Source organism: Talpa europaea, assembly GCF_964194135.1.
Source record: "Talpa europaea genome assembly, chromosome: 11".
NCBI classification, from domain to species: Eukaryota; Metazoa; Chordata; class Mammalia; order Eulipotyphla; family Talpidae; genus Talpa; species Talpa europaea.
This window is the reverse complement of record NC_140078.1, coordinates 33,361,661-33,384,109: the sequence shown is the minus strand read 5'-3', so window position 1 is coordinate 33,384,109 and position 22,449 is coordinate 33,361,661. Positions and strand designations below refer to the sequence as shown.

Sequence of the window (22,449 nt, the reverse complement as noted above, 5' to 3'; positions counted from 1 at the left end):
AACCCCTAGCCAGGCTCACAAAGGAAAAAAGGGAGAAAGCACAAATACACAGGATCATAAATGAAAGAGGAGAAATCACAACGGACACAACAGAAATCAAAAGAATAATCAGTAACTACTATGAACAGTTATATGGAAACAAGTTCAACAATCTAGAGGAGATGGACAAATTCCTACAACTCTACAATCACCCAAAGCTAGATAAAGAAGAAATAGAACACCTAAACAGACCAATTACAAGCAGCGAAATTGAAATGGTAATCAAAAACCTCCCCAAAAACAAAAGCCCAGGACCTGATGGATTTACAAATGAATTCTACCAAACATTCAGAGACGAATTAGTGCCTATCCTTAACAAACTCTTCCAAAAAATTGAGAAGGAAGGGACAATACCAAACACATTCTATGAAGCCAATATTAAACTAATACCAAAACCGAATAAGGACAACACAAAAAAGGAAAACTATAGGCCAATCTCCCTAATGAACACTGATGCAAAAATCCTCAATAAAATTTTAGCTATCAGAATCCAACAATGTATCCATAAGATAATTCACCACGACCAAGTTGGATTCATTCCAGGGGCACAAGGATGGTTCAACATCCGAAAATCAATCAACGTTATCCAACACATCAACAAAAAGAAATATAAAAACCATATGATAATATCAATAGATGCTGAGAAAGCTTTCGACAAAGTGCAACACCCATTCATGATAAAAGCCCTTGAAATTCTTGGGATACAAGGAACATACCTCAACATCATAAAGGCCATCTATGACAAGCCAACAGCCAGTTTTACTCATCCTCAATGGTGAAAAGCTGAAAGCAATTCCATTAAGATCTGGAACAAGACAAGGATGTCCACTCTCACCACTGCTTTTCAATATAATACTGGAAGTCCTAGCCAGAGCAATAAGACAAGAGAAAGACATCCAAGGAATCCAAATAGGAAAAGAAGAAGTCAAACTATCACTATTTGCAGATGATATGATAATATACATAGAGAACCCCAAAATCTCCACAGAAAAACTAATTCAACTCATCAATCAATTCAGTAAAGTGGCAGGATACAAAATCAACATGCAAAAGTCAGTAGCCTTCCTATACACAAACAATAAATCTGAAGAAGAAGAAATAAAAAAAACCACCCCTATTATTATCGAAACAAAAAAAATCAAATATTTGGGAATAAATCTAACAAAAGAGGTAAAGGACCTATACAAAGAAAACTATAAAACACTGTTAAAAGAAATAGAAGAAGACACAAAGAAATGGAAAGACATCCCCTGCTCATGGATTGGAAGAATAAACATTATTAAAATGGCCATCCTACCAAAAGCAATATACAGATTCAATGCTATTCCAATCAAAATCTCAATGGCATTCTTCAAAGAAATAGAACAATTATTGATGAAATTCATATGGAATCACCAAAAACCCCTAATAGCCAAAGCTCTACTGAAAAAAAAAGAAGGAAATGGAGGCATCACCCTCCCAGACTTCAAACTATACTACAAAGCCATAATCATCAAAACTGCATGGTATTGGAACAAGAACAGACATACAGACCAATGGAATCGAATAGAAAATCCAGAAATAAACCCACAGATTTATGGTCAACTAATCTTTGACAAAGGAGCAAAGAATATGCATTGGAGCAAAGACAGTTTGTTCAATAAATGGTGCTGGGAAAACTGGGTCGCTACATGCAAAAGAATGAAGCTTGACCACTACCTCACACCATACACAAAAATCAACTCAAAATGGATTAAAGAACTAGACATAAGACCTGAAACCATAAAATACATAGAAGGAAATATAGGAGAAACACTGCGGGATTTGCACATCAAAGACATCTTTACAGACACATCACCCAAAGCAGTGATAGTGAAGACAAAGATAAACAGCTGGGACTACATCAAATTAAAGAGCTTCTGCACAGCAAAAGAGACAATAACAAAAACAAAGAGAAACCCCACCAACTGGGAGAACATTTTTGCACCCAACACTAATGATAAAGGACTGATCACAAAAATCTGCAAAGAGCTGATGAGACTCAGCAACAACAAAGAAAATAATCCAGTCAAAAAATGGGCAGAAGAGCTAAAAAGAAACTTCTCTGAAGAAGAAATGCAAATGGCCAACAGACATACGAAAAAATGTTCAACATCACTTGTAATCAGGGAAATGCAAATCAAAACTACCATGAGATACCATCTCACACCAGTGAGAATGGCACATATTAAAAAAACTAGCAACAACAAATGTTGGCGAGGGTGTGGAGAAAAAGGAACTCTTCTGCACTGTTGGTGGGAGTGCAAACTGGTCCAACCACTATGGAGAGCTGTGTGGAGATTTCTGGACCTACTAAACATAGAGCTTCCATATGATCCAGCAATTCCACTCCTAGGTATTTACCCAAAGACACAGAAACATCAATTCCAAAGAGCACCTGCACCCCTATGTTTATAGCAGCACTATTTACAATAGCTAAGCTTTGGAAACAGCCCAAATGCCCAAAAATAGATGACTGGATCAAGAAGATGTGGTACATATATACCATGGAATATTACTCAGCATTCAAAAAAGATAAACACATGCAATTTGCAGCAACATGGATGGCGCTGGAAGGGATCATGCTCAGCGAAATAAGCCAAAAAGAAAAAGAAAAATACCGGATGGTCTCACTCATAGCAGGAATCTAGAATACTTAAATAAGGGACCAGGAAAATGAATATAAGAAAGTGAAAATCAAAATCAACAGAAAACTATGAACCAGAGACACTTTTTGGGGGGTGGGGGGCGGGAGGGGAAGGATTGGGTTCAGAATGGGGCGTTTGCAATTGTATGGGGGAATATAAAAATAAAATTTATTATTAAAAAAAATCGATATTAAGGTCTGTTGAAAACAACAACAGTGTCACAGTTTGTCACTCTGGTCACAAGACCAGGATGCTCTTTGTCTGCAGCTACCCACCCAGGGTTCACAGAGAAAACCAGCAGAACCCTGTTCAAGGGCTTCCCAAGGCATTCCCAGGTACCGCGTTGGCCAAGTCTAGGCAGTTAAGACATGGAAAAGGGAGTTTATCCCTTAGGTCTTGGTGCTACTTTCTACAACAGACCCATTTAGGAATGTCTGACATAGGCTTGAACACAGAAGCTCATATCTGACTGTGAAAGTAAAGCTAATGTGACTTCTCAGAGCAGAGTTTCTACTCCAGGGAACGCAGGCTCCCCTGGGTTGAGGAGTTAAAGGCAAATTGCTTGTGGGCTGTCAGTTGGTGATCAGCTCGGGAGTCTATTTCATCTATATTCCTAATTAAAGCCCAAATTAAACCTAGTCAAATGTTCCCATGAAAAAAACACAAGAATGAGATTCCAAATTCTCATCAGCACAAAAGGAGTCTCATGTGTAAACCCTTAATTCAAATGTCTGACCCTCTTTATGTCTGCTTCCCCCAAGAGTTCTGGGAAGAGGTTATTCAATGTACAGAAAGCAACTTGCCTGGATTTTTAATTTTCCTCTCAGTGACTTGCATGAGAGAAATCATTATCCAGTCAATCGAATGAATCTGTAGGTCTATGGGATGAAGGAAGAGGGAGGAGTCAATGTTGACCCCTGTTCCTATTCTGAAAACTGTGGAGTGGGGACACTGAAAGAGAAGCTGCTTTGTTGCTAAGGTGGTAAGTTTGGCTGTGGAAAGTTCAATTTGAGTTCTCAGGGGGAATAGGAAATGAGACCCAGAGGCTAAAAGCTAGGTAGAGTCTGAAGAGAAAAGTGGGGGTCATCAAAACCTGAGGCATTGGGTAAATTAGATCAATGTGAGGAAAATACAAAGTGAGAAGGGGGGTTGAGATGACGCCACTGCTGCAATCTTGCATGGAGATGAGAAGCCCCCTGCCTACTGGGGTGCTGGTTCCCTCATTTTCCCACAGACAATATGGGATGTGGCACATAATTCATGAATTTGCTGGGATAAACCTTGCATAAAAATGACTCACTCAGTTGTCTGTAGTCTTCTTATTCATCACAGGTGAAAACAGGTCTGTTGTCACCAGAAATCCACAAAGAACAATGCAGTTGAAGACAGCGAGTAAAGGGGTGCTGTTTACTCCTCACCCGCCAACCCCTCCAGCCCTATGAAGCAGGTTATTTAATTACAGAGAAGTGGATAGTCGCCATGCCACTCTGCCAAGGATCCGTTGGGCCTATTACCATACACTGAGTGCTTTACTTCGAAATTTCCCTCCAACCCTCCTTCCACCCTCTCAGTGGGCTCAGTCATGACAGCAGAAGTTAGAAGGCAGGTTTTCAGAAAAACTCACCCTGGGGTCTTTCTCCAGCTGCTGCTTGTGGTGTAGGCTACGTCTTCTCTTGGCCTTTGCAAGGCCGTTGTGATAGAAGTGGTACATGCCTTCAGTGAAAGGGAGCTGTGGAGTCAAACAGACACAAGGCATGGTTAGCTTCTGATGGGGGCCCTAGAACAGGGACTCTGAAGCTGGGGCTGCACACTGGGCATCCACGGGATGGGGATATACGTGAAAAAACTCCTGCAAACCTGTATCACCATGCCCTGCTTTCTTCCAACCTAGTCCTGTCTTCACAGCTGGATTGCCTCTCCTCTCTCTGACCCTTGGGTGATTGTCTCCTTGCTGGGCAGTGCAAATATGCAAAGCTAGTAAGTATGAATGACAGTCTAAGTTTCCCCTCCATCTCTTTCCTAAGAATTCTTGGAATTAGGTATGAATGTTAGAACTGGTTAGAGAAACCCCAATAGTGAGAACCGATGAGGGGCTCAGAGTCTGTAAACATCTAAGAGAACTTAAAGAGGATTGTCTGGCCTTCCCTGTGATGCAGCAGGTTGAGCACAGTGCTAAGAAGCTGTCTGCAGCCTCTGCAGTGCAGGTTCAATTCCTGGCTGGCCAGGGAGCTACCCACACGGTGCAGTAGACCTCTCTTGTCTCTCCAGCTGCTCCCCTCAGCAGTGTATTTCAGCAGACCTGCCTGTTCTGTTCACTGCTCCATCTCTGGTGAATCCTCTCACCCCCTGCATCTCTGGCCTGTGCCCCAGTTCTTGTATGCATAAATAAATAAATCCTTAAAAAAATAAAGAGGATTGTCACTTTCTCCATGATTCATGGTCACTTGGTGTGAAAAGCCTTACCTGCGAGTCAAGAAATGTGTTGTGGAATATTCTGTTACTATCTAACCTTGGCCAAGTCACTTCCCCTCTGGGGCTCTATTTGTCTTTTTCTTTAGATAAATGGAACCTTGACTTCTCCAGATCGCCTCTCTTTCTCCACATGTCTTCATAAATACAGAACCTTTAACCAATTATTTAAATAAAAAGTAAATAACTGACCATAAAGGGTAAGGTCATGAGGCGGCTGTTTTTCAGTTTTTAACCTAATTAATGAATTTAATTGAATGCTGGTAAATTATTGGCAAAATCATGGACATTTTTGGAGAGATGAGACATAATTTTCATCAGACTCCTAGGAGTCCCCTAACCAAAAATATTTCACTATTCAAAGTATTTGCTATTGAAACCTTCCCATATACGTGAAGTCACTCAGGGTTTGAAAGAAAAGGGAAGGGGATGTGGGTGCTTGGGAAGTAAGAAAGATCTTACCAATACAGGTAGGGCCAATATAGATGTTTTTTGGTTAAAGGGATCTTTGTCTGGTCCAAATATTAAAGAAACATTCATTATTATTTTTAATATAAAAATATACAGAAAAATTACAAAGCAAAAGTATAAGCAATGAAGTAAAAAAAATCACATTTTTTTAGGGAGTATTAAATTTAGAAGATTATCTTTTATTATTTCAGCCCACCTTCTTCCAAGAACAAACTAGTATTCCCTTAATAGTTATAAGAGTCAGTTTTAGATTTTCCTCTTTGCTCATACACACACACACACACACACACACACACAGAGTATATTACTGTTCAAAATGATTTGTCACTTATCACCTATGTTTATCAAAAGCATCTACTGATACATCCTACTTCCTTTTTAACAGCTGTATAGTGCTCAATTATATGAGCTACATCATGATTTATTTAACTTGTCCATTATTTATGTATATTAAAACATTTCATTTGTTACACTTAAAAAGAATGTTGTGTGTTGAGGAGAGAGAAAACCAGTAATGATGGAGTAGGCATCTTCAAAAACCAACCAAAAGCAAGTCGAATACTGAGATAAATTGAAAATCAACTTTTTCTGAACTCTGGAAATTGACAAAAGACTTGCAGAAATCTGAGGAGCATTTGTTCAAGGAAAGCAGTTTAATCTCAGTAATAACATTACAGGGCAGGGAGAGGGGCACCCCAGAACTCCCAAACCTGCCTGCTCTAAATAGGTTCTGCCATCCGCTGCCATCAAGACAGAACATAAAAGACCTTTAATGGAAAGGACGTTTAATACAATTAGTGAACAATACAGAAAAGGCTAAGAAGATAGTTTTTTAAATTAAGCACCTGAAGTTACCCATTCCTTCATGGGTAAAAGTCCACCCAAATGGGATTGGCCCAAAGCAAGGCCCAAAAGCCTGCCGTAAGTCTAAAGCAACTTCCAGTGGGGACCCATAGAAAAGGATCAGAAACAGCCAGACAAGGAAAAGAGCAACATCAAAATCAAGATAAAAGCTGACATTGTTAACCTCCCTTCCGGTCTCTCACCCACGTCTGTTTCAACCAGTCTATGACCAAAAGGCAAACGGTTTCTTCACACGTTTTTCTGCTCCACATGCCTCCTCCAGGTCTCCTTGCTCTCCATCCTGCTTTCTCCTTGCCAGTTCTTCTCCCTGCTCAGCTCCACCCTCTCTTGGGTGGAGCAGGAAACCTGGAAACTCCCCTTTTTCTGGGCACCGCCCTGTTGCAACGTTTGCATTTTAACTTGTCCTATTCTCATCCATTTCTCCTCTTTTCTATGGTATCTTCCAAAACCAATGGTCTTGTATCACAATAGCCATGAAAACTTGCACTTAACAGAGACAATGGAGGGTGTAGACTTGGTTTAGAGCTATTCAGACAGATCCATTCCCAGATAATTATATGGAAGTTTCTTCCAAAGTTCCATTCATAGGGTTTGTTATTATTTTCTCTGACCCAGAGTTTGCTCAGAGGCTGACCAAAGAAACATCTGGGGAATGAGGTGTCCAGATACTTGCAAACATTTAGCATGATCCTATATTTAGAAGGCCACACACGTGCCAAACTATGCACATGACCAGGAAATTCCTGGGAAACTCTAAATTCTCATTTCTGTTGGCTAACATTAGTTCCCTCTGCCAATTGGTGACATCAGCAAGGAGCAGCTCAGATAGGAATCCTCAATGGATATTCCTGGCACGGAGGAGGGGCCTGGGGCTACTGAAACAGATATTGGATGAATTTCAAGCCAGCTTGGCTAGGGGTCTGCTGCATGAATGAAAATCTCTTAGAACACTGCAATTTTTATGAGTTAGTTCCTGTTCATTAAAAACCATATTTTCCAGGGCAAATTAAGCATAAATATTTCACATGCATTTTCCAGGCTTAGTGGCTCTTGAATGTTTTCTCTATGGAACCCTGCTGGTGTATTCAGGGCAGTATTTGGATCTGATGAAAAAAAAAAAAAAAGGAGGATGGAGTAGGAGGAAAATGAATTTGTGCTGACCCTTTGCTCTCCAGACTGTGCTTCTGACCACTGTCACATTGTATGAACATTAACAGGGTAGGGTGAGGTGCACCCCAGGACTTCCAAACCTGCATGTTCTGAATGGGTTCCGCCATCTACCGCGTAGAGAAAAAACATACTTAGTGCATGAGACCTTCTATAGGAAGAAACTTAAGGACAATTAACGTGCGATAAAGAAGAAAAAGAAAGAATGGAGTTTCCAAATAAAGCACCCAAAGTTACTCATCCCCTCGTGGGTAAAATGCCTATGCAGACAGGGTTGGCCCAAAGCAGGACTGCTGAGGCCCAAAAGCCTGCCACAAGTCTAAAGTGCCTTCTGGTGGGGACCCACAGGAAAGGGGCAGAAGGGGCCAGACAAGTCTGGAAGAAAAAGACATATATGAAAGATCATTACTAGAATTGTTGTACGTAAAGAGAAAAAGAAAGGATATTCCAAATAAAACACCCAAAATTACCCCTCACCTCATGGGCAAATACCCAGCCAAACATGGTTGGCCCAAAGCAGGACTGCTGAGGCCTCAAAGCTCGCCACAAATCTGAGGCATCTTCTGTGGGGAACTGTTATAAGGCAGCTCCCGGTACAAAACGGGGTACCTGACTGTGGGTCCTCACCAGCGTGTTTAAAAGGACTTATTAATACTCTACTGCAGGCACACACGAAAGGTTAATAAAAGATTTATTCACAAGGGAAGGGCAAACGAGGAAATGTACAACTCAGGGAGAAAAGTGGGAGACAAAGTTTTAAATGCGTCCTACCCGATCTGCCGACCTGGAATCCCAAATGTCACTCTAAGAGCTGGCCGTGAGCCTGGAGCCATAAGCCAGGAGGCGAGTGAAAAAGAGAGAGTGAGAGACCCCCAAGGCCCACGTGTTTGGTTTTTATACCCAACCTGGCTGCTTAACTCCACCCTCAGGTCCCAGCCACCCTCCCTTTGATAGTGATGGGATTTGTCTTTCCCAATGTCCTGATGGCTTTGGTCTGGGGTGGGGGTGGAGTCCACAAAGCCTGTATGGAATTAGCTCAGGACATCCTTTCCCCCTAACACTACTGTCATATGCTTCCAACGGTCACATGTCACATTGCAACAGGGTGGTCCCCAGGAAAGGGGGAGTTTCCAGGTTTCCTGCCCCACCCAAGGGAGGGTGGAGGTGAGCAGGGAGAGAAGAAGCTGCAGAGGAGTCTGAGGAAAGAAGGAAGCAGGATGGAGAGCAAGAAGGAGCCCTGGGGGAGGCACATGGAGCTGAGAGACATGTGAATAAACAACATTTGCCTTTTGGTCGTGGACTGGGTGACACAGATGTGGGTGAGACCCGTGGGGAGATGACAATGGCAGTTTTTGTCTTGATTTTGATTTTGCTCTTTTCCTCTCAGACTTGTCTGGTTGTTTCTGATCCTTTTCTGTGGGTCCCCTCTGGAAGATGCTTTAGACTTGGGGCAGGCTTTGGGGCCTTGTTCTGGGCCAATCCTGCTTGGGTGGACTTTTACTCACGAGGGGACGGGTAACTTTGGGTGGTTGATTTAGACTATACTTCTTTGCCTTTCCTGTATTGTTTCTTAATTGTATTAAAGTTCCTTCCCATTAAAGTCTCACATGTTTTGTGTTGATGTGGCAGATGGCAGAACCTATTTAGACCAGGCAGGCTTGCGGGGTCTGGGGTGCCCCTCTCCCTGCCTTGTGACAACATGAGGTCTTTTTACATGGTGATATTACATGGTGAGAAGCACCCCTGACTTAATACTAACTGCCTCATTTCATAGAGCAGTGCATTGTGGCTCAGGGAAGGGTAGCATTCACCCAGTTGGGAGGGAATTTTCAGAAGAAATCCCAGTTCTCTTTAAGTCCAGCACCCTCTCTACCACACTGCTTCCACTGCAGTCAATCTATATCCAATCGCCCTTTGCAACCAGGGCTATGAATCCAGAGATCCAGAGATCTCAGACTGGAATTCCTGATGAAGACAAATGTGATTCAAGAACAGCCAGGCTGGTGAGTGACATGCCTCTTTTGTTTCCTTAGGGCCCACATCCCCAGATTCTTTGATTAGCGGTATTATTTTGTCTTTGCGATAAAAGGAGTCCATTGGTCTCAAGGAGCTGAAATTAGAACTCTCAGCAACTTACTGTTGAGGCATAAACAGGTAAGGTGGTAAATCATATTGACCTACAGGCATTGGTTATTTTTCCAACCCTTTTTGTCTTGTCAAAAGTAGATGACCTTTATTCAATCAGGAGGAAACATCACACACATAATCGGTATGAGTACTCTTGAATATAATGAGTGTTCTTCATTAGAGACAAAGAAGGAGTGCAGAATTTTCCAAAATGGAGGAGTATAGACCATAAATCCCCTGCTCCTTGAGCATCTGAGAAGCAACACTGAGCTCATTGTGCAAGCATGAGACCCAACCCAAGGAGAGAAAGACAGAGGCCATGTGTCTTCCAGTAGCATAAGGTACTTGCTGCCTACACAGACTTCAATATGGTAATATTCATGCATTTCTCAGTTTCTTAAGTAGAATGTTAATCTTACAAATAGAGAACAATCTTAGGTTCTCAAACATTCATCTGAGTTTCCCAGTAAGAAACCTCTCATATGTCCGTATCAGTATGCTTTCAACATTTACACACACACACACACACACACACACACCCTTCTTTTATACCATCATTTTTTCTCTTAAGGCAAAATATTCATGGTTCCAGAAGGAAGGAGGAAAAGAAATGAAAGAAGAATTCACAGTCAGCTTGAAGTTTCAGGCTGGGTGACAGTATAATAACATTGCTAACTCAGACTTGCAGAGTTTTTTAAAATCTCTTTATGCCACAAAATTCTACAGATCCCAACAACACTTCTCAGTGACACTTTTCCTTCTTTTTTCCAAAATCATAGAAATAATAATGATGGCACTAAGTTAAAGATGTTCCCTGAATCCACACCGTCCCCTTCCTTAACAGCTTTGAGCCCCAAGAAACTGGCAACCACTTGTGGACAGACAAGGCACGTTAAATTCTCATGGAGCCCATTGCCTGCTTCCCTTTAGACCAGAAATCTTTTCCTTTAAGCAATTCACAGCTGTTCCTGACATTCTCCAAATATGGTCTTCACCCCAAATTTTGTGCTTCTCTGAATTTACTTATTTTCAGGAAAATCCTGGATTCTTACAGATTATCAAATGGATCCAGAATCTCCAAATGGTTAAATCTCCCTGGTTCAGATTCATCACCTTTCCTTTGTTTGAATTCTTTGCATTTGTTCATTGTGCTGAATTTCATTATGCTCAGTCAGGCTTACTTGGGAATCTAGTTTGTAGCACATGGGACATCATTCCACATCTAAAGATTTTTAAATTTTATTTTCAAAAGGAGCTTCTGTCAATAGGATTAAGGATATAATGTTATAATACAATGTTGCTTCAATTAAAAAACATAAAAAGGTTTAGAAATAAGACCTGGAAAATAATACATCAAAGAGAAAAACTGGCTCAACTGATAATTGCGTGTCAATTTCATTTGGGGCTCTGCATTTTACTGACATTTCCCATGATCATTCTTGATTTTCCAGCATTACATGCAATCTCTTTTGGGTGCGGGAATAGGTTGGGGTGGGGAGGATCCCAGGTTGTGTCCCATAGTTTCCTCTAGGTCAATGAGGAAATGCACATACAGAAAACTATATTGTACAATTGACAGAAACATATGATATTCTAGTAACAAAGAAGGATGGGCATAGAGACTGTGGCTGTGAATGAGGAAGGGCTTGATTCCACCCTTTGCCTATTGTGAATAATGATAATATAATCATGTATGTACCTCATGGAGGATAGGAATAGAAAAACTGAAAAGGAGGTGCACACAAGACCAGAAACCTGGCTCACAAAATGCCAAGACCTGGAGGTGGGGGTAGAATGGTTTAGCACAGCCATTGACACAACTATGTAAACCAAGATCCTTAGGGGCCAAAGCCCAGATTACAAAGCACTCCCTACTCTGTAGGGAGTGTCTAGAGCACAGGCCCAAGGGTAAAGACATGGAAGATTGATCCCAACAGACCCCAAAAGTGAAGATATGGAGATTGAGCCCATGTGGAATCTCCCGGAATCTCAGATTCTGCAGTTATCCAAAATTAGCAACTAACCATAAGGTTCAAAAGGAGTGACTCCTCCCAAACAGAAGAAGACTATATTAGTGCAGTCTCTGCACAGGCTTGGGGCAGCACTCCATCTGCCCACCTGTGACTATGCAGGTTCTTCTTTCACCAACTCTCTCCCTTTGTAGGGCAGCAGCCTTCCTGCCTGCCTATGACCTGCACCATGCCGGTACTTCTTCTCACTGACCTCCCTCAATGCAGGCAGCTCTCCTCAAGGCTGCCTGACTGCAACCATGCAGGCCTCTCAGCAAAAGTGTCCCTTTTGGGGCAGCTCTTCCTGCCCATTTGTGTCTATGCAAGGGTCCTTCATTGTTCTGTTCCCTTTCCCTAACAAATCTGTTCTTTAAATATAACCAATGTCTCTGTCTCATGGAGAAACTCGCCTGGGGAACTCACCGCATGCCACCGAAACAGGAGCTCTGGTGAAACCTTTCCCAGAGTGAACCCAAGGACGCCGCACTCCAAACCCACTAACTCCAAAATGACATCATACCTATGTGTCATTTTTTTGCAATTTTTTTAAAATCAAATTATTTCTGAATTTCAAAATTATTGTGTTATGTTGAAAAGAACATGGTCTTTGGAGTCAAACATAAAAACAAGTAGACTGAGAGCTCCATGAAGATTATGCTTGTTTCACTCACAAGTGTTCTTATACAGAGTATGTGTTTTATAAATATTTTTGAATGAACAAAAATACCACGAGGTTCTATATTCTGGAGAGTTGTTAAGTTGCTGTATGCTTCAGTGTAGATGATCAAATCTCTATTTAATGTTCACTGGGTATTAGTAAAACATTTAATTCTTTGGGGATCATGGAGGAAATATAAATATGTAATGCAGGTATAGGACTCTAATTAATGCTTTATAAAGATATAACATAAGGGTGTGAACTCATGAGTTTGAGCTTGGAGTAGAAATACACTCAGGTGTTATTAAATACATGGCTAAGACTATCTGTTATTTTTGTCTGCAGTTGGGCCAAATTTTCTACAGCAGCTGTGGAAGACAAGAGAGATTAATTGCTGCCAATTATCAGTTCTGGGTTTGAGGTTATCTTTAAGTGACAAAGAAAAAGGGGGTGAAAAGTGAATGCCTTGGCTATGGGATTATTTCCTAGTATCTTCTCAAGAGAGCTATTCCCCCAAACCTGAGCTAACCCAGAAGCAGGCTTCACTTGGCAGGTCAATCTCACATATGGTTTGTTAATAGGGCCTTATTGGTGCCATAGTAAGTTTCACACAGATAATAAGGTCAGAAGAAAATAATTAATGAATTATATGACTTTGATGAAAGATACTGGGTGAGCCACAAAGAAAAGACGATATTTCATGCTAATGGATTAGAAGAATTAATATTGTTAGAATCTCAATATTATGTTACCCAAGGTAAACTACAGATTAAATGCAATATCTATCCAAATTCCAATGGCAGTTTTCACAGAAATAGAACAAACAATACAAGAATTTTGTAAGGAACCATAAAAGTTTCCAAATAGCCAAAGCAAACTTTAAAAAGTACAAAACTAAAGGAATCATACTTCCTGTTTCAAATTATATATAGCTATACTAGTCAAAACAGTATAGTTGGTATAATAAATAGTCACATAGACCAATAGAATAGAATAGAGAGTCCAGAAATAATTTATGACAAAGGAGGTAAGAATATACAGCAGGGAAAAGGAAAGTCTTTTCAATAAATGGTGTTGGGAATACTGAACAATGACTTGTGAAAGAACGAAACTGGATTGTGATCTTAGACTTTACACAAAAGTTAACTTGAAATGCACTAATGAATTGAATATAAGATTTGAAATGATAAAATTTGTAGAAGAAAATATAGGTGGCAAGCTACTTGATATCAGTTTTGTTATCTTCTTTTTGTCTGGATTTGAATGCAAATGTACATGAAACAAAAGCGAAAATAAAGAAACAGAACAACATCAAACTAGAATTCTTCTGCACAGTGAAGGAAACCATCAGCAAAATGAAGCCACCTATCAAATGGGAAAAGATATTTGCAAATTATAATCTGATAGAGGCTTAATATCCAACATACGCAAAGAACTCATACCATTAAATAAAAAATCTGATTAAAAAATGGACAGAGGAACTAAATAGACATTTTTCCAAAGAAAACATACAGCTAACTACTAGGCACATGAAAAGATGTTTCATATCACTAATCATCAGGGAAAAGCAATTAAAAAACACAATAAACTATAACAACTCACTCCTGTCAGAATGGCTCTTACCAAATAAATAAGAAACAACAGTGTTGGTGAAGATGAGGAGAAAAGGGAACTTTAGTGAACTGTGCACTAGAGAAAACAAAACACTAACTTGAAGGGTTATATGCATGCCTATATTCATTGAAGCATTATTTATAATAACTAAGATATAGTATAACCTATGTATTCATTGATGGATGAATGTATAAAGAATGAAATATTGCTTAGCCATGAAAAAGAAGGAAATCTTGTCATTTGTAACAACATGGGTGGATCTTGAAGGTGTTATGCTAAGTGAAATTAGTCAAATAGAGACAACTACCTTATGATTTCACATACATGTGGAATTATAAAACAAAACAAAAAAGAAATATAACCAAACTGAACTAAACTAAACTAAAATCATAGCCATAGAAAACAGATGGATGGTTACTAGAGGAGAGGAGAATTTGGAGAGTGGGTAAAATGAAGGGGATCAAGAGACACACACTTCCAGTTATAATATAATAAGTTAAGGACATGTATTATACAGAATGGGACTATAATAAATAATACAGTATTGCAAATTTGAAAGTTGTTAAGGAAAGATGGCAAAAAGACATTGTAATGATCATTTCTCCAATATATGCAAATTTCAAATTCTTTTTTTTTAAGCTTTTGAAAACTTTTTTTTCTTTTTATATTTCCCATACAATTACAACCCCGATTTTGACCCCAATCCCTCCTTCCCTCCCCCCACAAAGAGTGTCTCTGGTTCATAGTTGCTTGTTGATTTTGATTTTTTTTCTTATAGTTATTCTTTTTTTTTTAATTAATAAATTTTATTTTTCTATTCCCCATACAATTGCAATCCCCCCATTCTGACCCCAATCCCTCCCCTCCCACCCCCCACCCCCCAAAAAGTGTCTCTGGTTCATAGTTTTTGTTGATTTTGATTTTCACTTTCTTATAGTTATTCATTTTCCTGGTCCCTTATTTAAGTTTTCTAGATTCCTGCTATGAGTGAGACCATCCGGTAGCTACATGCAAAAGAATGAAGCTTGACCACTACCTCACACCATATACAAAAATCTTATAGTTATTCTTTTTCCTGGTCCGTATTTAGGTTTTCTAGATTCCTGCTATGAGTGAGACCATCCGGTATTTTTCTTTTTCTTTCTGGCTTATTTTGCTGAGCATGATCCCTTCCAGCTCCATCCATGTTGCTGCAAATTGCATGAGTTTATCTTTTTTGAATGCTGAGTAATATTCCATTGTGTATATGTACCACATCTTCTTGATCCAGTCATCTATTTTTGGGCATTTGGGTTGTTTCCATAGCTTAGCTATTGTAAATAGTGCTGCTATAAACATAGGGGTGCAGGTGCTCTTTGGAATTACTGTTTCTGTGTCATTTGGGTAAATACCTAGGAGTGGAATTGCTGGATCATATGGAAGCTCTCTCTTTAGTAGGCTGAGGAATCTCCACACAGCTTTCCATAGTGGTTGGACCAGTTTGCACTCCCACCAGCAATGCAGGAGAGTTCCTTTCTCTCCACATCCTCGCCAACATTTGTTATTGCTAGTTTTTTTAATATGTGCCGTTCTCACTGGTGTAAGATGGTATCTCATTGTAGTTTTGATTTGCATTTCCCTGATTGCAAGTGACATTGAACATTTTTCCATATGCCTGGTGGCCATTTGTATTTCCTCTTCAGAGAAGTTTTTTTTTAGCTCTTCTGTCCATTTTTTGACTGGATTATTTTCTTTGTTTTTGTTGAGTCTCATCAGCTCTTTGTAGATTTTTATGATCAGTCCTTTATCATTAATGTTGTGTGCAAAAATTTTTCCCGTGGGTGGGGTTTCTGTTTGTTTTGGTTATTATCTCTTTTGCTATTCAGAGGCTCTTTAATTTGATGTAGTCCCAGCTGTTGATCTTTGCCTTCACTATCACTGTTTTGGGTGATGTGTCTATAAAGATGTCTTTGAGGTGCATGTCATGTAATGTTTTGCCTATATTTCTTTCTATATATTTTATGGTTTCAGGTCTTATGTCTAGCTCTTTAATCCATTTTGAGTTGGTTTTTGTGTATGGTGTGAGGTAGTAGTCAAGCTTCATTCTTTTGCATGTAGCAACCCAGTTTTCCCCGCACCATTTATTGAGCAAACTTTCTTTGCTCCAGCGCATATTCTTTGCTCCTTTGTCAAAGAGTAGTTGACCATAGATCTGTGGGTTTATTTCTGGGTTTTCTATTCAGTTCCATTGGTCCATGTGTCTGTTCTTGTTCCAATACCATGCAGTTTTGATTATTATGGCTTTATTGTATAGTTTAAAATCTGGGAGAGTGATGCCTCCTACAAATTTTAAATTCTTATGTTGTACACCTGGAGTAACTTTCTTTGCTCAATAAATGAACAAAAGTAATATAATTGAGCCAAGAAAGTTACTCGAAGCAAATAAGGTTGGAAAAACTGGACATCCACATGCAAAAAAGAGAATAAATCTAGACACAGATCTTATTCCCCTCACAAAAATTAACTTAAAATGAATAAAGACCTAAGTGTAAAATGCAAAACTGTAAAACTCCTTGAATACAACACAGGAGAAAATCTAGATGACCTTGGAATGGTAATGCCTTTTAAATAAAAAACTAAAGATATTATGCATGACAGTCATAACTGATAAACTTGCCTTTGTTAAAATCAAAGCCTTCTGCTTTATGAAAGAGAATATCGACAGAACTAGGAGGCAAGACACAGACTAGAAGAAAATAATTGCAGGAGATACACAAAAGACTATCTTCAGTATATCAAGAAATCTTAAAACTCAACAATCAAAAATCAAGCAACCCAATTTAAAAATCGGCCAAAGACACAAACAGATACCTCATCAGTAAAGGCAAGCAAGTGACAAATAGTCCTATGAAGAAATACTCCACATCATAGGTCATTGTGAATTACAAAAAAAAAAAAAAAATCATCAATGAGATATCACTACACATTTACTGTAATGGCCAAACTCTGGAAAAAAGGCAATAGCAAATACTGGCGAGAAGGTAGAACAACAGAACTCTCATACATTTGCATTTGGGAATGCAAGGTTGTACAGCCATTTTGGAAGATATCTTTTCAGTTTCTTACAAAAATAAATATACTCTTAATTTATATCCCAGTAATTGCATTCCTTAGTGCATACTCCTTACTCAAATTAATTGAAACCTTGTGAACATACCAAAAAAAACCCCCAAAAAACCAAAAATAAAAACAAAACCAAAACCCTGCATGCAACTGTTTATACCAATTTTATTAATAATGCCAGTATTTAGAAACTACCAAGATGTCCTTCAGTAAATGAATGGATAAATTGATACATCCATATAATGGAATGTTATTGAGTGCTAAGAAGAAATGGGTTACCAAGTCATGAAAAGACATAGAAGCTTAAATGCATACTAATGGGTAAAAGAAATCAACTGAAAAGGTTAAATACTACTACTAATATGACATTCCAGAAAAGGTCAGTAGTTACTGGGAACTAGGCCTGGGGAGAGATGAATGTGGAGAGCCAGGGGACTTGGGGGCAGTCTAAATACTCTGAGACCATGTCATCATACTTTAATGTAAACTCAGAATTTTTAACATCAAAAGTGAAAATCCTAAATTAAACTATAAATTTTTGGTGATTAAGATGCATCGATGTAGCTTCATTCTTGGTAAAAAATGCATCTTTCTGGTGAGTGATATTGATAAGAGAGGGTAAGTGTGTGTGGGGGCAGGGGTAAGAAGAAATCTCTGTAATTTCCTCTCAATTTTGTTGTAAACTTAGAACTGCTTTAAACAATAAAGTCACTTATGTATGTATATATATGAACTTGTATATATAATATATAATATGCTTTGCATATATAAAAATATATATCTATTTTATTTGGGTCAGTCCCAATTGCTGTAATTATTGAAACAGAGAACATGTTGGTGATGGAAGATAGAGTATATGACACCTGTTTTTTGCTTTCATTTATTTCTATTATCAACTTTTATTACCTTTCCTTTCAACTTTGGGAAAAGAGCATGAATGGGCAGGAAAGAAAAGGGGAATCAGGATTAGGATGTTTTGACTAAACCCAGTGACTCCAAAACAATATAAAGATATAATAACAGAAACTACTCAATATGAAGCCATTTTATTCTTAGCAGAGTGGCATGTGGATATAAAGAAAATGATATGCTGTCTCATAAAAATCAATCAACAAAAACAATGAGAGACTACTTCATACAGAAGGCAAACAAGCCACATTATTTAGATGAATAAAGTAAATATGCTTTCACCAGAGGACTGGAAGACTCAACAGTCCTTTGGAACAGATGCTGCTTATGCAGTGGAAGAAACTGATTGTTTATATGTCTTTAGCTCCTCTGGCAACAAGGGAGGTTTGTGGACTGAGGATGCCTTTCTTTGAGTAACCAGATGTGACAGAAGATATTCTTCAGTCTCAATTTGTCAGGGCGTGTTCTAATGTTATTCTGTTCTGAGAAGGTCCTTTGTGTATAAAACCAGAGACCAATTGTTAAACAGAGTTTTCCATCCCACCCCCGCAACTCATGATATAGGTAATAGTAAGAGCTGGACAGTGACATCAGATCCAATGGTTCTTATGCACTGGCTTAGAGAACTTAATGTGCTTTGCACATGCAGCTGAACATGTCACCTCTCTATCTATAGAGCCCATTCCTTTCAATGTGCTTCACCTCTATAGAGCTCCAGGAAAACTTATTAACCAATTAGGACTATAGTCCTGTTATTGTCCATGCCCTTTGTTTTTAAACTTTTCCTTTCTTCCTTTCCAGTTAGTGGCCAACATGGTTTCTTTCTTTTTTTTTTTTTTCATTTATTTATACAAGCACTGGGTACAGTCAGAAGCACAGGAGGGTGAGAGAATTCACCAGAGCCAGAGCGGGGAGCAGAACAGGCAGACTGACGAAGTACACTGCTGAGGGGAGCAGCGGGCGGCAGGAGAGGTCTGCGCGCCATGTGGGACCCTCCTCCGGTGGCCAGGGAGCAGCCGGGGATTGAACCGGTGCTGCAGAGGTTGCGGGCAGCTTCGCAACCCAGCACTCAACCGCTGCACCACCGGGGAGGCCCAACATGGTTTATTTCTGACCAGTTATTGGCTCCAAGTTTGGATTTACTTCAAGCCTTATTGAAGACAGTACTCTCTATGATTCTATTCAACCTGATCTTGGCCCCTGACCACAGTGATTCTTGTCCTGGACTTTAAGACATCTGCGATGACTTATTTCCTATCCTCCTTTTCACCCCTAGGCTCTGCAAGTTCTCTCTTTGTTGCCCATTCTTGACTGATGGTCTCCAGGAACACAGTCAGCAGAAATTGTGAACTAACTCTTGGATACCAACTATTTCCTTGTGTTTAAACTTCCACTTTAAACAAAATTGACAGCCATTTGATAAAATCTTTTTTTTTTCTTCTTATTTCACAGAAGTAGAGAACAAGTTAAGGACAGGAGCAATAGTATTTTTGATCATCTTATTCTCCTCTGACACTGGCTTCTTAATTAACCATTAAGTCACAAAATTTTAGACTGTTAATAGTAATTAATTACTTGAAACCATTTAACATAGGCACAAGTTAGGCTATCATATAACCTTTCCAAACATGCTTGGTTTTTCTGATGCAGCATCTCATGAACATCTATCTGCTAGTCATTTAGTGAGCACCTGATGATAATGCTAAATCTTTAGATTTTTATCTAATTATATATTTATATTTATTTAGTGCTTGCTAAATATGTTGCACAATTTTAGTCAGTAGGGGGGTGGCCAAAGAAATTATAAATTTCTATTCTATCTTTCATCAAGTAGAAATCCAATAGGTCATTGCTGGGATGGGATCCCTGAAATTGTGTGTAGCCTTATTTAGAAAATTGGAATTCATAAAAATATGAGGGTTAAAAAAGCAAACTAGGATGATTTGGAATAAGATGGTATGTCAGATTGGTTTGGTTATGTGGCTAATCACTCATAGGAATCTCACTTAGTTGAATTCCTTGTTTATTATGTATAAAAGGCTGGAAAGGATGGTTCTGATGATCCATTGTCTAAATCACAGTCAATAAGCAACAGGGTTCAGAGGCTCATCACAAATAGTGAAGAATAGAAATATCATGTTGGATCACCTTTTCCTCATGTATAAAATGAAGGATTAAACTAATGTCTTTCAAGATCCCTTCCTGCTCTGACAGGCTATAACTCCATAATTGCAGTTATTATTTCAAAAAATTTCAATGACTGGAGAAACCAGTTAGAATAATTTAGTCTGGTATGTCATAATATTTTGGTGGGTACCAATCTCCAAATGGTCTGGCAAGTGTTTAGAAACCATTACTTATAAAATCATTAATTAAAATCACATCAATTAAATCTGCAATAATTCTTCTTGCCCTCCCTGTATCACTCTACATCTAAAAGAAGTTGTTTATACTTCATACCTCCACTTCATCATACTTAATGCTGCTTTTCATAATTTGGCTTCCTTCCTGTAACAGCCACTCTCACTCTCCTGCTTAGAATCCTGTGGGCCTTTCTATTTAGTCCATGTCAGTCTCTGTGTCTCTTTGTCTTAGAGTTTTCTCTGGCTGGCCAAACGCTGCTCTCCTTGAGCATGTGCCAAGTCAATGTGCTCGAGAGTCAACATCACTCAGGAGTAACTATCAATCATGGCTCAATGTGTGATTGCAATTGGCATGCCAATACCCCAGCTCCCTCATCCCTCCAGCAAGACAACTCTGAGGCACGTGTTCTAGATTAAGTCTCTGAGTTTCCCAGTGAGATAGACCTCCAGTTACTCTCAGTGACAACTTGCTTTATAATGTATCCTTAATTCCTGCCTTCCCTTCCCTGTCTCAGTTCCCCATTCCCATACCAGTATTTTCAGGATATCTTCTTAAAAGAACAACTTGCAATTAAATCTTATCCCAAGGGGCCTCCCTGGTGGTGCAAGGGGTTAAGCACAGCACTACAGCACTGTGAAGCTAGCCTCAGCCTCTGCAGCATGAGTTCGATCTCCCGGCTGGCCAGGGAGCTACCCACAGGGTACATTAGACCTCTCCTGACTCACCTGCTGCTCCCCTCAGCAGTGTATTTCAGTCAGTCTACCTCTTCTGTTCCCCACTCTGCTTCTGGTGAATACTCTCACCTCCTGCAAATCGGGCCTATACCCCAGTTCTTATATGCATAAATGAATTTATCTTTAAAAAAATAAATAAATCTTTTCCCAAGACCTACTTTTGAGAACCCAAACTAATGGACCTCTCCTCTTTCGATGTGCTCAACTCCAATCTTAACACTGAGTTCATTTGTAAACATAGTGGCCACAGTTACCCCAGTCATTCATTATTACATAATTCTTGTCTCCCAGTTTTTCACAACCCTATACTCTCTTGATTCTCCTTGTAAGTTTAACAGTGCAAATTCTCCCTCCTCTCTTGACTCTCTTTTCTCCCTCTTTGTCAAAAATTTCCAGGATTTTGTCTTGGGATCTATTTTCTCCCTTTTCTCTCAACACTCTACCTGGCAATGTGAGTCACAGCCATGGCATGATTCAGGTGTAGGTAGATAGAGGTGGACTTGACTTAGCTCCTTGATCACCTTCACCTCTTTTTGATTTAGTAACTCCCATCCATGGGCCTTTTCATTATCTGTAAGTGCTCAATTTTTGGTTGTGCATTTCTTTCTTTCTTTTTTTTTTTTTAAAAATTATTTATTTATTTACTTATTTATTTATACAAGCATTGGGTACAGTCAGAAGCACAGGAGGGTGAGAGAATTCACCAAAGCCAGAGCAGGGAACAGAACAGGCAGACCGATGAAATACACTGCTGAGGGGAGCAGCGGGCACGCCAAGAGAGGTCGGCACTCCATGTGGGTCCCTCACCAGTGGCCGGGGATCGAACCGGCACTGCAGAGGCTGCGGGCAGCTTTGCAGCCCAGTGCTCAACCTCTGCGCCACCAGGGAAGGCACTGGTCATGCATTTCAATACCCTACTCACAGCATCTTTTGAGTTCTCCCCCTATGAATTGCAATGTACTTGTTTTTAGAGTTTATTGATATTTCATTTTTCCACACTCCTTTCATTCTCTCCTCACCTCTACTACCCCTATTTGAGTGCTGCTTAAGGAAATGACACAGGTGGTACTACCATAAATCCCTCTCTCCCTGTTGGCTCCCCAGTGTTATCCAGAAGTTATTTGTCTTTTGTCATCATCCTATCCCAATCCCATTGGCAGTATAAAGAATGCTATCTACTGGAAGTCCCCACCCCTTATCTCTTTCTTCACTTGAAGCATTGACCTTGTCTCCTACACCTTTGAAATAACTGTGAT

The 22,449-nt window shown here is 39.5% G+C and overlaps 1 protein-coding gene across 2 annotated transcripts in view; it reads right to left on the bottom strand.

Moving 5' to 3' along the window:
* The window catches only part of PCSK2 (proprotein convertase subtilisin/kexin type 2), a gene marked incomplete at its 3' end in the record, with an annotated part of 260,772 nt that overhangs the window by 221,070 nt on the left and 17,253 nt on the right, over positions 1 to 22,449 (bottom strand). The window contains exon 2 of one of the 2 annotated variants that reach the window (XM_084248159.1): positions 4,330 to 4,434. The exons of the other annotated variant lie outside the window; for it this stretch is intronic. Within the exon in view, the coding sequence (XP_084104285.1) occupies positions 4,330 to 4,434 (105 nt within the window). The remainder of the gene's footprint in view (positions 1 to 4,329; positions 4,435 to 22,449) is intronic. 2 annotated transcript variants of the gene reach the window in all.